The 13697-nt window shown below is 56.5% G+C and overlaps 1 protein-coding gene across 1 annotated transcript in view; it reads left to right on the forward strand.

Annotated features, from left to right (window-relative positions):
• The first annotated feature begins 267 nt into the window (after window positions 1–267).
• LOC140732962 (IgGFc-binding protein-like) overlaps window positions 268–13697 on the forward strand; it is a 64163-nt gene continuing 50733 nt past the window's right edge. Inside the window, exons 1-4 of the mRNA XM_073055697.1 lie at window positions 268–340; window positions 4042–4089; window positions 4620–5867; window positions 6734–7047. Coding sequence (XP_072911798.1) covers window positions 4044–4089; window positions 4620–5867; window positions 6734–7047 — 1608 coding nt within the window. The 5' untranslated portion in view covers window positions 268–340; window positions 4042–4043. The remainder of the gene's footprint in view (window positions 341–4041; window positions 4090–4619; window positions 5868–6733; window positions 7048–13697) is intronic.

Genomic DNA, 13697 nt, shown 5'->3' on the forward strand with positions numbered 1-13697 from the left:
CTCCTACCGGGCTGACTGCCTGACCCTGTTCCGCGCGTTTGCCTGGGTAGCTGTGTCCACAGGCACCCAGAGGTGTTCTGGGACCGCTGGAACCGCAGGGGATATACTTTGTGTTAGTCACTGCTATTGCCTCTGCTTTTGTTATGGTATTGTGAAGATAAAAGAAAAAAACTCTGTAATATAAAAAGCAGGATACGTGCAGGGGACAATCGCCCTTGATACTGCGTGTCAGAGGGAGAGGCGGGGACTTGGACCGGGACGGGACAGGGGCGTGGGCCGGCCGCTTATAAATCCGGTGCCGGACCAGGCGCAGCTCTATTCGTCCCGAACTCTGCAGCAGGTGAGAGGCCTGGGGGTGAGCGCTGGAGCAGGGGCGGGTGAGGAACAGGAGGGTGGCAGGGTTACCCGATCCGACCCTTTCCTCTACAACCGATTCTGAGAACGGGAGCCGCGGTGAAGCCTGTGAGACTCCACATACCCCTTCCTCTCTGTCACCCTCCCCCTCCGCCCCCGCCTTCTGTCCATCACTCCTCTCTCTCGCTCTCCCCTCTCGTGTCTCACTCTCTCCGTCCCTATTACTCTTCTTGTTCTTCTCCTCTTCTCTCTACACTCCCTTTCTACCTCCACTCTCACCTCTTCCCCCACCCGTTCTCATCTCCCATTACTCTCCCCTACTCTATTCTCAGAACTCCCCACCCCGACCTCTACTCTTCCTCCTTTCCCCCTCTCCCGCCACACCATCCCCTCCTCTCTCCATCTCCCTCCACAGCTCTCCATCTAGCCCATCCTGTCTCTACTTCCCCCTTCTCCACTCCGAACTCTACTCACTCTTCTCCCCACTCCCTCCCGCTCTACTCCATCCTCTGCTCTTCCCTCACCCCCTCCCCATCCTCTATTCTACTTACTCTCCCTTCTCCCTAACCCGTCCTCTACTCTCCCCTCTCCCTAACCCGTCCTCCACTCTCCACTCTCACCTCTCCCTAACCCGTCCTCCACTCTCACCTCTCCCTAACCCGTCCTCCACTCTCACCTCTCCCTGACCCGTCCTCCACTCTCACCTCTCCCTAACCCGTCCTCCACTCTCCCTGACCCGTCCTCTACTCTCCCCTCTTCCTAAACCGTCCTCCACTCTCCCCTCTCCCTGACCCGTCCTCCACTCTCACCTCTCCCTAACCCGTCCTCCACTCTCACCTCTCCCTGACCCGTCCTCTACTCTCCCCTCTCCCTAACCCGTCCTCTACTCTCACCTCTCGCTAACCCGTCCTCTACTCTCCCCCTTTCCCACCCCGTGCTTTTCTCTCCAATCTCCTCCACCCTATCCTCTACTCTCCCCATCCCATCCTCTTAACCGATCCTCTACTCTCCCTTCTTCCTTGCCCCTATTCTCTCCCTCTACCCCATCTTCTGCTCTTCCCGCAACCTACTCCCCATCTTCTACTCTCCCCCCCACCCCGTCCTCTGCTCACACCTCTTCCCCCTGTGCTCTCCCTTCTCCCCCACCCCGTCCTCTGCTCACCCCTCTCCCCTGTGCTCTCCCTTCTCCTGCACCCCGTCCTCTGCTCACCCCTCTCCCCCTGTGCTCACCCCTCTCCCCCTCTGCTCTCCCCTCCCCCCCCACCCCGTCCTCTGCTCACCCCTCTCCCCCTGTGCTCACCCTTCTCCTCCACCCCGTCCTCTGCTCACCCCTCTCCCCCTCTGCTCACCCCTCTCCCCCACCCCGTCCTCTGCTCACCCCTCTCCCCCTGTGCTCTCCCTTCTCCTGCACCCCGTCCTCTGCTCACCCCTCTCCCCCTGTGCTCACCCCTCTCCCCCTCTGCTCTCCCCTCCCCCCCCACCCCGTCCTCTGCTCACCCCTCTCCCCCTCTGCTCACCCCTCTCCCCCACCCCGTCCTCTGCTCACACCTCTTCCCCCTGTGCTCTCCCTTCTCCCCCACCCCGTCCTCTGCTCACCCCTCTCCCCTGTGCTCTCCCTTCTCCTGCACCCCGTCCTCTGCTCACCCCTCTCCCCCTGTGCTCACCCCTCTCCCCCTCTGCTCTCCCCTCCCCCCCCACCCCGTCCTCTGCTCACCCCTCTCCCCCTCTGCTCACCCCTCTCCCCCTCTGCTCTCCCCTCCCCCCCACCCCGTCCTCTGCTCACCCCTCTCCCCCTGTGCTCACCCTTCTCCTCCACCCCGTCCTCTGCTCACCCCTCTCCCCCTCTGCTCACCCCTCTCCCCCACCCCGTCCTCTGCTCACCCCTCTCCCCCTGTGCTCACCCTTCTCCTCCACCCCGTCCTCTGCTCACCCCTCTCCCCCACCCCGTCCTCTGCTCACCCCTCTCCCCCACCCCGTCCTCTGCTCACCCCTCTCCCCCTCTGCTCACCCCTCTCCCCCACCCCGTCCTCTGCTCACCCCTCTCCCCCACCCCGTCCTCTGCTCACCCCTCTCCCCCTCTGCTCACCCTTCTCCCCCACCCCGTCCTCTGCTCACCCCTCTCCCCCTCTGCTCACCCCTCTCCCCCACCCCGTCCTCTGCTCACCCCTCTCCCCCACCCCGTCCTCTGCTCACCCCTCTCCCCCACCCCGTCCTCTGCTCACCCCTCTCCCCCTCTGCTCACCCCTCTCCCCCACCCCGTCCTCTGCTCACCCCTCTCCCCCACCCCGTCCTCTGCTCACCCCTCTCCCCACCCCGTCCTCTGCTCACCCCTCTCCCCCTCTGCTCTCCCCTCCCCCCCACCCCGTCCTCTGCTCACCCCTCTCCCCCTGTGCTCACCCTTCTCCTCCACCCCGTCCTCTGCTCACCCCTCTCCCCCTCTGCTCACCCCTCTCCCCCACCCCGTCCTCTGCTCACCACTCTCCCCCTCTGCTCTCCCCTCCCCCCCACCCCGTCCTCTGCTCACCCCTCTCCCCTGTGCTCACCCTTCTCCCCCACCCCGTCCTCTGCTCACCCCTCTCCCCCTCTGCTCACCCCTCTCCCCCACCCCGTCCTCTGCTCACCCCTCTCCCCCTCTGCTCACCCCTCTCCCCACCCCGTCCTCTGCTCACCCCTCTCCCCCTCTGCTCTCCCCTCCCCCCCACTCCGTCCTCTGCTCACCCCTCTCCCCTGTGCTCTCCCTTCTCCCCACCCCGTCCTCTGCTCACCCCTCTCCCCAACCTCGTCCTGTACTCTCCACTCTCTCCCCTCCTGCCTCACCCCGTCCTCTACTCTCTCCCTCTCCCCACACCGTCCTTTACTCTCCCTTCTTCCCGATCCCCATTCTCTATTTGCCCCTCTCCTCAACCCGTGGTCTACTCCCCCCTCCGTCCTCTACTCTTCCCTCCCCACCCTTTACTCTCCCCCTCTCTATCTCCCATTTCTTTCTTCCCATCTTTCTGAGGTCTTACTTCTGTCCTCTCTTCTCTCCCCCTCTCACACATACCTCGTCCCTCATCCCACCCCCCCACTATTCCATTGCCTTCCCTGCCACTCTCCCGATGCCCTTCACCGCACCGTCTCGCTTCGCACAAACGGCGGAATAGGGAATGTGAGATTCATTCAAAGCTGCCCAAGTCCGTCTTGTTAAATCTGCTACCTCGACTCTGCACAAAAATCTTCCTTGTTCTGTAGCAAAATTCCAGGCGGTTCGCTGAGCATCTTTCTCGAGGAAACGGGCCAGAAGGCGGAGAGATTTCTATCTAATTTATTTGAGTTGGAATTGTCTTCCCCTGCCCCATCATCGGAATGGAAAGGAGGTGGGGAGGATTTGACCCCCACAAGGTTAGGGGGGCTGATTGGCTAATCAGAGGTTCCGTCGCCCAATGGGCGGAGAGCCCCCCCCCCATAAATGTGTGTCTCCCAGTGAGGGTGGTGCGTGAATGTGAGAGTTTCCCTGCGTTATGCAGGGTGAGCGGGCTCGTCAGCCGTCGTTAATTCTGGGAAGGAGTTGTACATAGAGGGGTGACGGAGGGTGAGGGAAAGAGGGGAGCTGGAAGAGAGGATGGGGCGGGAGGGGTGAGGGTTTCAATCATGCAGCACGTTGTTGATTGGGACCATCCCTAACTGACGGCGGTTCTCTCGTTTCAGCAATGGGTACCGGGATTCTGAGCTGCGTCGTCATAGCTTCCCTGCTGGGTGAGTGAAACACGCCCTCCGGCGGAAGGAAGCGCCGCGCCACGTGCCTCTCCCACCTACCCATCCCCTCCGTTTTCTACTGCCCCCTCTCTCCCCAATCACCATTTCCCCTGTCCCGTACCTCTCTACCCTTCCACTCCCTCGCTGTTGTCCCCCATGTCACCTCTATTCACTCTCCAGATTATGCCGCAAGTCACCCTCTCACTTCTGCCCCTTCGTCTCACCTCCATCACTTTCGTCAGTTCCCCCTCCCGCTCCCCGCCTTTGCCGTCCCTCCCAGCGACCACGCTCATCCCAGGCTCCACTCACTAGGAGCGCCGCGCTCCGCTCGGGACGGGACGGAACGGCGGGGGCGGATGTGAGGGAGCGCCGCGCTCCGCTCGGGACGTGGGATGTGAGGGAGCGCCGCGCTGTGGGAGATGAATCTGACCTACCCGTTCCCTCTCTCCATCTACCCCTCTTTCCTACCTCCTCTGCCCCCTTCCCTTTCTATTCTGCCCCCCCCCCTCCACTACTTTACCGCCCGCCAGGAGCCGCCAGCGGGAGATACGCCGGCCGTGAGTTCGTGGCCACCTTCCTGGAGAATCTGAGCGCTAACTACAAGTCGGCCGATCTGGAACTGCTCATCACCGCCCGAAAGCCCTCCACCTCGGTCACCATCTCGGCGCCGAACTTCCACCTGCAGCTAACGTTGCCCACCGCCCTCCGCACGGTCTCGGTGGCGATACCGGCCATCGAGCTAAATGGCACAAAGCGCAGCAATCACACGGTCCGGATCAGCGCCAGCCATCCCGTCACCGTCTCCAGCTTCAGCAAGAAGAACTTCACGACGGAGGGCTCCGTCCTCTACCCGGTGCGCAGCCTCGGCACCGATTACCTGATCTTCACTCCGCCGACTTCATCGCAGGAATTCCGCAAGGAGTTCGCCGTCAGCAACGCCGGAGAGGCGGACAATCCGGTGGTTCTGACCCTAACCAAGGCCCTGACCTTCGAGGGACAGGCTTACCAGAGAGGGGACTCCATCCGGTTGACACTCGGCCCCTACGAGACGGTCCAGTTCCAGCACGAGGAGGACCTGACCGGTTCCCGGGTGCAGTCCGAGCGCCCGGTGGCGGTCGTGGCCGGACACTCTTGCAGCAAGGGGCGGTCCAAATGCAACCACGTGTACGAGCAGTTGCCGCCGGTCAGCGAGTGGGGCGACAGCTTCGTGATAGCTCCGAGCGCCGTGCAGACCACAAGCGACCTGGTCTACGTCCTGACGTCCCAGAACACCGAGCTGACCGAGGGTCTCTATCGGCAGGTCAAGGTGCCCGCCTTCCACACCAGGTCATTCTCCGTGTCCAAGAATCTGCCCCTCGCCCTGCGCAGCTCCCACCCCGTCCTCGTCCTCTTCTACTCGCCCGGTGTGAAGCCGAACTGGAGGCGACGCAACGCAGGTTACGACCCCTACCTGATGACGGTTATGCCTAACCGGGACTTCGCCACCTCCTATGTGGTGCGGGGGCTCGACGGATTTGAAAACCACATCAGTCTGGTGGCCCGCGCCTCCGAGACCAGTAAGTTGCGGCTGGACGGACAACCTCTAACCGACCCGGAAGGGTGGGCCACAATGAAGGGTTCCGAGTACTTCTGGATAGACTTGACGACCAGCAAGAACAATAAGACGCACCTGGTGACAGCGGACGGCGAGGCCCGCTTCGGGGTCTACCAGTACGGGGTGTCCACAATGGATGCCTACGGCTACCAAGGGATCCCCACCGGAGGCGATGACTTTGTTGGTGAGGGCGGCCCTTGGGTTGTCTAACCCCGGGAGTTTGTGATGGGACAGTGTGGAGGGAGCTTCATTCTGTGTCTGACCCCGGGAGTGTGTGGTGGGACGGTGTGGAGGGAACTTCACTCTGTGTCTGACCCCGGGAGTGTGTGATGGGACGGTGTGGAGGGAGCTTCACTCTGTGTCTGACCCCGGGAGTGTGTGATGGGACGGTGTGGAGGGAGATTCACTCTGTGTCTGACCCCGGGAGTGTGTGATGGGACGGTGTGGAGGGAGATTCACTCTGTGTCTGACCCCAGGAGAGTGTGATGGGACGGTGTGGAGGGAGATTCACTCAGTGTCTGACTCCGGGAGTGTGTGATGGGACGGTGTGGAGGGAGTTTCACTCTGTGTCTGACCCCAGGAGAGTGTGATGGGACGGTGTGGAGGGAGATTCACTCAGTGTCTGACCCCGGGAGAGTGTGATGGGACGGTGTGGAGGGAGCTTCACTCTGTGTCTGACCCCGGGAGTGTGTGATGGGACAGTGTGGAGGGAGCTTCACTCTGTGTCTGACCCCGGGAGTGTGTGATGGGACGGTGTGAAGGGAGTTTCACTCTGTGTCTGACCCCGGGAGTGTGTGATGGAACGGTGTGGAGGGAGCTTCACTCTGTGTCTGACCCCGGGAGTGTGTGATGGGACGGTGTGGAGGGAGATTCACTCTGTGTCTGACCCCGGGAGTGTGTGATGGGACGGTGTGGAGGGAGATTCACTCTGTGTCTGACCCCGGGGGTGTGTGATGGGACGGTGTGGAGGGAGCTTCACTCTGTGTCCGACCCGTGGAGTGCGTTGGGATGGTACCCACAGTAACCAAACCCATTCCCATTTTGTAACAGCTGACCCCTGCTCCGGGGTGCAATGCCAGTCGTTGGAAACCTGCGAGATGGGTGTGTGCGTGCCAATACAGTTCAGAATTTGCGAGAGAGAAAGCAACTTCAAATACCTTACCTTCGATCGGAAGAGCTTCAACTTCCAGGGCACCTGCACATACATCATCGCCAAAACCTGCAGCAATCCTGACGCCATGCTCCCCCAGTTTGCCATCCGGGCCAAAGATGTTCACCGCGGAGACTCCTTTGTCACTATGGTTACCATCGAAGTTTACGGCATAGAGATCGTCCTGGGAAAGTTGAACCCCGGTTTCATCGAGGTGAGTTGTGAACCCGCTCTGCCCTCGTCCTCCTGGAAAGTCCTCTCCTGGTTTCCTCTACCACCTGGCTCTGAAGTGGTCTTCCAACACTCCACATTTTCCCGTAACCCTCTCGATACCATGCAATCTAATCCGGTTGATATCTTCCCTGTCCCCTCCAGTTTTTGTATCCGGTCCAGAGTTTACAACCCTCTTTCACTTCTTCCTCACCTATCTCTATCCATTTACTCCCCTTTGCTCCACTCCAGGCTTTCCCTCATCCCTCCTGCTTCCGCCCGCCTTCTTCTTTCCGTCCCTCTAACCCCACGCCTTCGGCCTCATCTCACTCTCGTGCACTCTCTCATTCACTCTGACTCGCGGATGCTCCCTCGCTCGCACACTCTCACACTCACCTGCCCTCTTTCTGTCGCGCCTTCTCTCAGGCTCTCTCTCTCTCCGTCTCCCGTGTGCATGTCATCTCTCTCGCACCCACTCTTCCTGTCCCCTCTCTCGCATTCTCCGTCGCGCTCCCTCTCAAACGTGCACTCTCTCACTCACGCCCTCCCCTCTGTCTCACCATCTCTCCCTCGCGCCCGCTTCCTCCTTCGCACCCTCTCCCTCTCTCACGTGTTCTCCTCTTTCGGGCTCTCTCTCCCGCGGTCGATTTCGTGCCGTCTCTTTCTCCAGCACTCTCTCTCATTCACCCTCTCTTTTTTGCAGCCACTGCAACTCACTCAGCCTGTCCCTCGTGCTCTCCCTCACTAACTCCATCTTGTGCTGTCTCACATGCCCTCTCTTTCACTTACCCACCCTTTCAGGCTCTCTCTTGCACTCAGTCTTGTGCACGTGCTCTCATGCTTTCTCTCTTGCATGGTCTTTCTCCAGCTTCTCAGTCTTGTCCACTCTCATTTTCTCTCGCACTCCCCCTCTCTCATGCCTTCTCTATCACACTCTCTCTCACACACTCTCTCTCATGTGCTCTCCCTCCCTCGCACCCTCTCCCTCCCTCGCACCCTCTCCCTCCCTCGCACCCTCTCCCTCCCTCGCACCCTCTCGCTCTCTCACGCACCCTCTCCCTCTCTCACGCACCCTCGCTAAATCTCCCTCCCTCTCACACACTCTCTCTCACGCTCTCCCTCTCAAGCTAACTCCCTTTTTCTCTCTCATGCCCGCTCTCTTTCTTACGTGTGCCCTCTCTTGTGCTTCCTTTCCCACCTACCCTCTTTCTCTCGTCCACACGCTTGCGGATAGTCTCACTGTCTCTTATGCCCTCGCTCTCATGCCCTCTGTCTTCTGAGTGCTCTCTCTCTGTCTCTCTCACAACCTTCTCTCTTACATGCCCACTCTCTGGGCTCTATCTCACACTCTCTTGCACATTCTCTCGAGCTCTCTCATGCTCCTTCTCTGATGTGTCCACTTTATCTCACACCCTCTCTCTCAGTCTCAGGCTCTCTCTTGCACTCCCTCGTGCTTTCTCTCTTGCATGCTCTCCCTCTCACACTCTATCCCTCTTTCGCACTTTCTCTCTCACACACACTATCTCTCTCATTTGTGCCCCCCCCTCTCTCTCTCTCTCTCACACCCTCTCTCAGGCTCTCTCCCTCTTTCATACTCCTCTCTTGCATGCCCACTCTCATGCTCTCTCTCATGCTCCCTCTCGTGTCTGTGTTCCCTCATGCTTTTTTTCTTGCATGCTCTCTTGCACACAGTCCTTCTCATACAATCTCACATTTTTGTGCTCTTTCTCTCACATGCACAAGCTCTCTCTCTCTCTCTCTCTCTCTCTCTCTCTTGCATGCCCTCTCTCGTGTGCTCCCTCTCCCATCTACCCTCTCTCTCTCCCTCTCTCACCTCGCTCATATACTCTCTCATGCAACTTTCTCTCTGGGCTCTATAGAAACATAGAAAGTTGTGCCGAACATGTCCTTACCTTAGAAATTACCTAGGGTTACCCATATCCCTCTATTTTTCTAAGCTCCATGTACCAATCCAGGAGTCTTTTAAAAGACCCTATCGTTTCCGCCTCCACCACCATTGCCGGCAGCCCATTCCATGCACTCACCACTCTCTGCGTAAACAACTTACCCCTGACATCTCCTCTGTACCTACTCCCCAGCACCTTAAACCTGTGTCCTCTTGTGGCAACCATTTCAGCCCTGGGAAAAAGCCTCTAACTATCCACACGATCAATGCCTCTCATCGTCTTACACACCTCTATCAGGTCATCTCTCATCCTCCATTGCTCCAAGGAGAAAAGGCCAAGTTCACTCGACCTATTCTCGTAAGGCATGCTCCCCAATCCAGGCAACATCCTTGTAAATCTCCTCTGCACACTTTCTATGGTTTCCACATCCTTCCTGTAGTGAGGTGACCAGAACTGAGCACAGTACTCCAAATGGGGTCTGACCAGGGTCCTGTAGAGCTGCAAAATTACCTCTTGGCTCTAAAACTCAATCCCACGATTGATGAAGGCCAATGCACCATATACCTTCTTAACCACAGAGTCATCTGCACAGCAGCTTTGAGCGTCCTATGGACTCAGACCCCAAGATCCCTCTGATCCTCCACACTACCAAGAGTCTTACCACTAATACTATATTCTGCCATCATATTTGACTGACCAAAATGAACCACCTCACACTTATCTGGGTTGAACTCCATCTGCCACTTCTCAGCCCAGTTTTGCATCCTATCAATGCCCTGCTGTAACCTCTGACAGCCCTCCACACTATCCACAACACCTCCAACATTTGTGACATCAGCAAATTTAGTAACTCATCCCTCCACTTCCTCATTGAGGTCATTTATAAAAATCCCAAAGGGCAGGAGTCCCAGAACAGATTCCTGAGTCACACCTCTGGTCACCGGTCTCCACGCAGCCAATTCTGGATCCACAAAGCAATGTCCCCTTGGATCCCATGCCTCGTTACTTTCTGAAGGAGCAGTGCATGGTGCTTTCCTGAAATCCATATACACTCCATCCACTGCTCTATCTTGATCAATGTGTTTAGTCACATCCTCAGAAAATTCAATCAGGCTCGTAAGGCACGACCTGCCTTTGACAAAGCCATGCTAACCATTCCTTATCATATTGTACCTCTCCAAATGTTCATAAATCCTGCTTCTCAGGTCACGGTGACTTATCCAACTTGATGCTTTCCAAAAGCTCCAGAGAATACTGAAGAAAAATACTATAGAATACTAAAGAGAATACTGAAAAAAAATACTCATTACGTACCTCTGCTATCTCCTCTGGTTACATGCACACTTTTCCACTGTCACACTTGATTGGTCCTATTCTCTCACGTCTTATCCTCTTGCTCTTCGCATAGTTGTCGGATGCCTTGGGGTTTTCCTTACTACTGTCTGCCAGGGTCTTCTCATGGCCCCTTCTGGCTCTCCTAATTTCATTCTTAAACTCCTTTCAGCTAGCCTTATAATCTTCTAGATCTCTATCATTACCTAGTAATTTGACCATTTCATAAGTTCTCCTTTTCTTCTTGACAAGATTTGTAACAGCCTTTTTAAACCACGGTTCCTGTACCCTACCATCCTTTCATAGGAACGTACCTATGCAGAACTCAAATGCAAATATCCCCTGAACATTTGCCAGATTCCTGCTGTACATTTCCCTGAGAACATCTGTTCCCTATTTATGCTTCAAGCTCCTGCCTGATAGCGTCATATTTCCCCTTACTCCAAAGAAATACTTTCCTGACTTGTCTGTTCCTATCCCTCTCCAATGCTATGGCAAAGGAGATCGAATTATGATCACAATTCTTGCACTCTCTCATGCTTTCTGTCTTGCGTGTTCTCTCTTGAGGTCTCTAGCTCTCTCACACCCTTTCTCTCTCACGTGGGCTCCCTCTTGGGTTCTCTCTTTTGCTCCCTCTCCCACATGCCCTCTCTACCACTTGCTCAGTCTTGTGGGCTCCCTCTCTCTTGCCCCCTCTATCTGGTGCACCCTCTCATGTGCCCTCTCTTGCAGACTGTCTCGTCTGCTCGCTCTCACTCACTCTCCTGAGCGTCTTCCCACTCGCGAGAGGGCCTGTGAGTTAGAGAGAAGACGAGTGAGTTAGAAAGAGGGCACGAGTGAGGGAGTGAGAGTGTGAGACAGCATGCAGGAGAAAGAGTGCAAGTGAGAGAGAGTGAGGGAGTGAGAGTGTGAGACAGCATGCAGGAGAAAGAGTGCAAGTGAGAGAGAGTAAGGGAGTGAGAGTGTGAGACAGCATGCAGGAGAAAGAGTGCAAGTGAGAGAGAGTGAGGGAGTGAGAGTGCAAGAGTGTACCCTCTCTCTCTCACTTGCCCACACTCTCTTGCTCTAATGCACCCAGACTCTCGTGCCTTCTCTGTCTTGCACTTTCACGTTTGCACGCTCTCCTTTCACGCACTCTTACTCTCTAACGCGCACTCCCGCTCTCTCTTGCACGTATGCTCTCTCACACTCTCATACACCCTCTCTCTCTCACTCTCTCTCTCTTCCTGTCTCATGCACTCACTGTCATGTGCATTCTGTCTCTCATTCACACTTTCTCGTGGACTCTCTCCCTCACTCACCCATTCTCTTCGGCTGTCTCTCACTCCCTCTCATGCATGTGGTCTCTCGTTCTGCCTCTCTTGCACACGCTCTCTTACACTCTCATCCTCTCTCCCCAGCTTGCTGTCCCACTCGCGCTCGCTCTAATGCTCCCTCTCCTGTGCACTCCCTTTATTGCTCACGCTCTCTCACACCCCCATCTCTTGCTCTCTGTATGTCACACGCTCTCTCATGCTCTCACCTACAGTCTCTTAGCTCTCTCTTGCATGATCTCTCTCGCTGTTGCTTGTGCTGTGTGTCTCGCACCCTCACTCTCTCTCAGGGTCTCTCCCTCTTACACTCTCTCCCTATTTCACATTCCTTCTCCCATGTACTCTCTCCCTCACAAATTCTGTCACACTATCTCTCTCTCGCTCTTTCTCCCTCTGTCTCTCACATGCTGTTTCTCACACTTTCTCTCGTTTGTGCTCTCTCTCACGCTCTTCCTCCTGCGCTCTCTCACTCCTTTGCACTCATGCCCCCTCTCTCTGGCACACGCTCTCTCAACTGTTGCATGTCTTTTCTCCTTCATGTACCCTCTCACTCTCATGTGCCCCCTCGCTCTGGCTCTCTCTGTTGCTCCCCCTCGTGCATGTACTTTCTAGTGCTTTCTCCCTTGGGTGCTGTCTGTCACTTGCTCCCTGTATGTCACAAGCTCCCTGTCTCATATGCTCTCTCTCACCCACTCTCTTGGCCTCTGTCTTGCACTTCCTCTCACTTTCCCTCTTGTGTGCTTTCTCTTACTGTTGCTTGATGCATCCTCCCTTTTGCACACTCTGTCTTGTGCTCACTTGCACGCTCTCTCTCTCGCTGTGTCTCACTCGCCCTCTCTCACATGCCCACTCACTTGGGCTGTCTCTTGCACTCCCTCCCATGCGTGCGCTCTCTCATGCTTTCTCTCTCTTACTCTCTCACTTGCACCCTCTCTCACACACTCTCCCTCACCCTGGCTCTCTCTTGTGATCCCTCTCCCACACACCCCCTCTCTCTCGGCCATTCTCTCACACTTGGTGTCTCTTGTGCTTTCTCTCCCTCGCACGCTGTCCCTCTCGTGCTCTCACTATTTTGTGTCCTTATTCTCATGCTCCCTCTCTCTGGCGTGCACCCTCGCACACCCTCTCCCAAGTGCCCTCTCTCTTTCACTTGCTCACCCACTCCGGCTCTCTCACTCTCTCCTCATGCCCTCTCTCTCGTGCACACTCTCACTCTCGTGAACTCTGTCTCTCACTCACTCACTCTCTCTTGTGCCCTCTCTCTCTTGCAAATCCTCTATCTCGTTCGTGCTTTCTGCACTCTCGCTCTCCTTCTCTCATGCCCTCTCTCACTCTCAAATACACGTACTCTCTCTCACACATTCTCCCTCTTGCACACTCTCTCATGCGTTCTCTCATTCACTCACGCAAACTCTTTCTCTCTTCTGCACTCTGTCTCTTGCTCACCCTCTCTCTCACTCTCTTTATCTTGCACCCTCTCTCTCACTCTCTTTATCTTGCACCCTCTTTCTCGCGTGTTCTCTCCCTCTCTCCCTATCTCATGCATTCGCTCTCATGTGCATTCTGTCTCTCATTCACACTTTCTCGTGGACTCTCTCTCACACCCTCTCTTCCTCACTCGCCCACTCTCTCGTGCTCTCTCTCATGCTCCCTCTCTTGTGCACACCCTTTCTTCTCACTGTCTCTCACACTCCCTCTCTCTCGCTCTCTGTATGTCACACGCTTTCTCACGCTCTCTTGCACGATCTCTCTCGCCGTGGCTTGTGCTGTCTCTCTCTCTCACCCTCTCTCTCATGGTCTCTCCCTCTTGCACTTTCTCCCTATTTCAATTTCTTTCTCCCATGTAGTCTCTCCTTCACTAACTCTGTCACACACTCTGTTTCGCTCTTTCTCCCTCTGTCTCTCTCTCACGTGCTGTTTCTCATGCTTTCTCTCGTGCGTGCTCTCGCTCGCTCTTCCTCCTGCGTTCTCTCACTCTTACTCCTGTGTGCCTCCTCTCTCTGGCACACACTCTCTCACACTCTGTTATGCACCTTCTTTCCTTCATGTGCCCTCTCATTCTCGTGCGCCCCCTCTCTCGGGCTCTGTCTTGCACACAGGCA

Source organism: Hemitrygon akajei, chromosome 1 (assembly GCF_048418815.1).
Source record: "Hemitrygon akajei chromosome 1, sHemAka1.3, whole genome shotgun sequence".
NCBI classification, from domain to species: Eukaryota; Metazoa; Chordata; class Chondrichthyes; order Myliobatiformes; family Dasyatidae; genus Hemitrygon; species Hemitrygon akajei.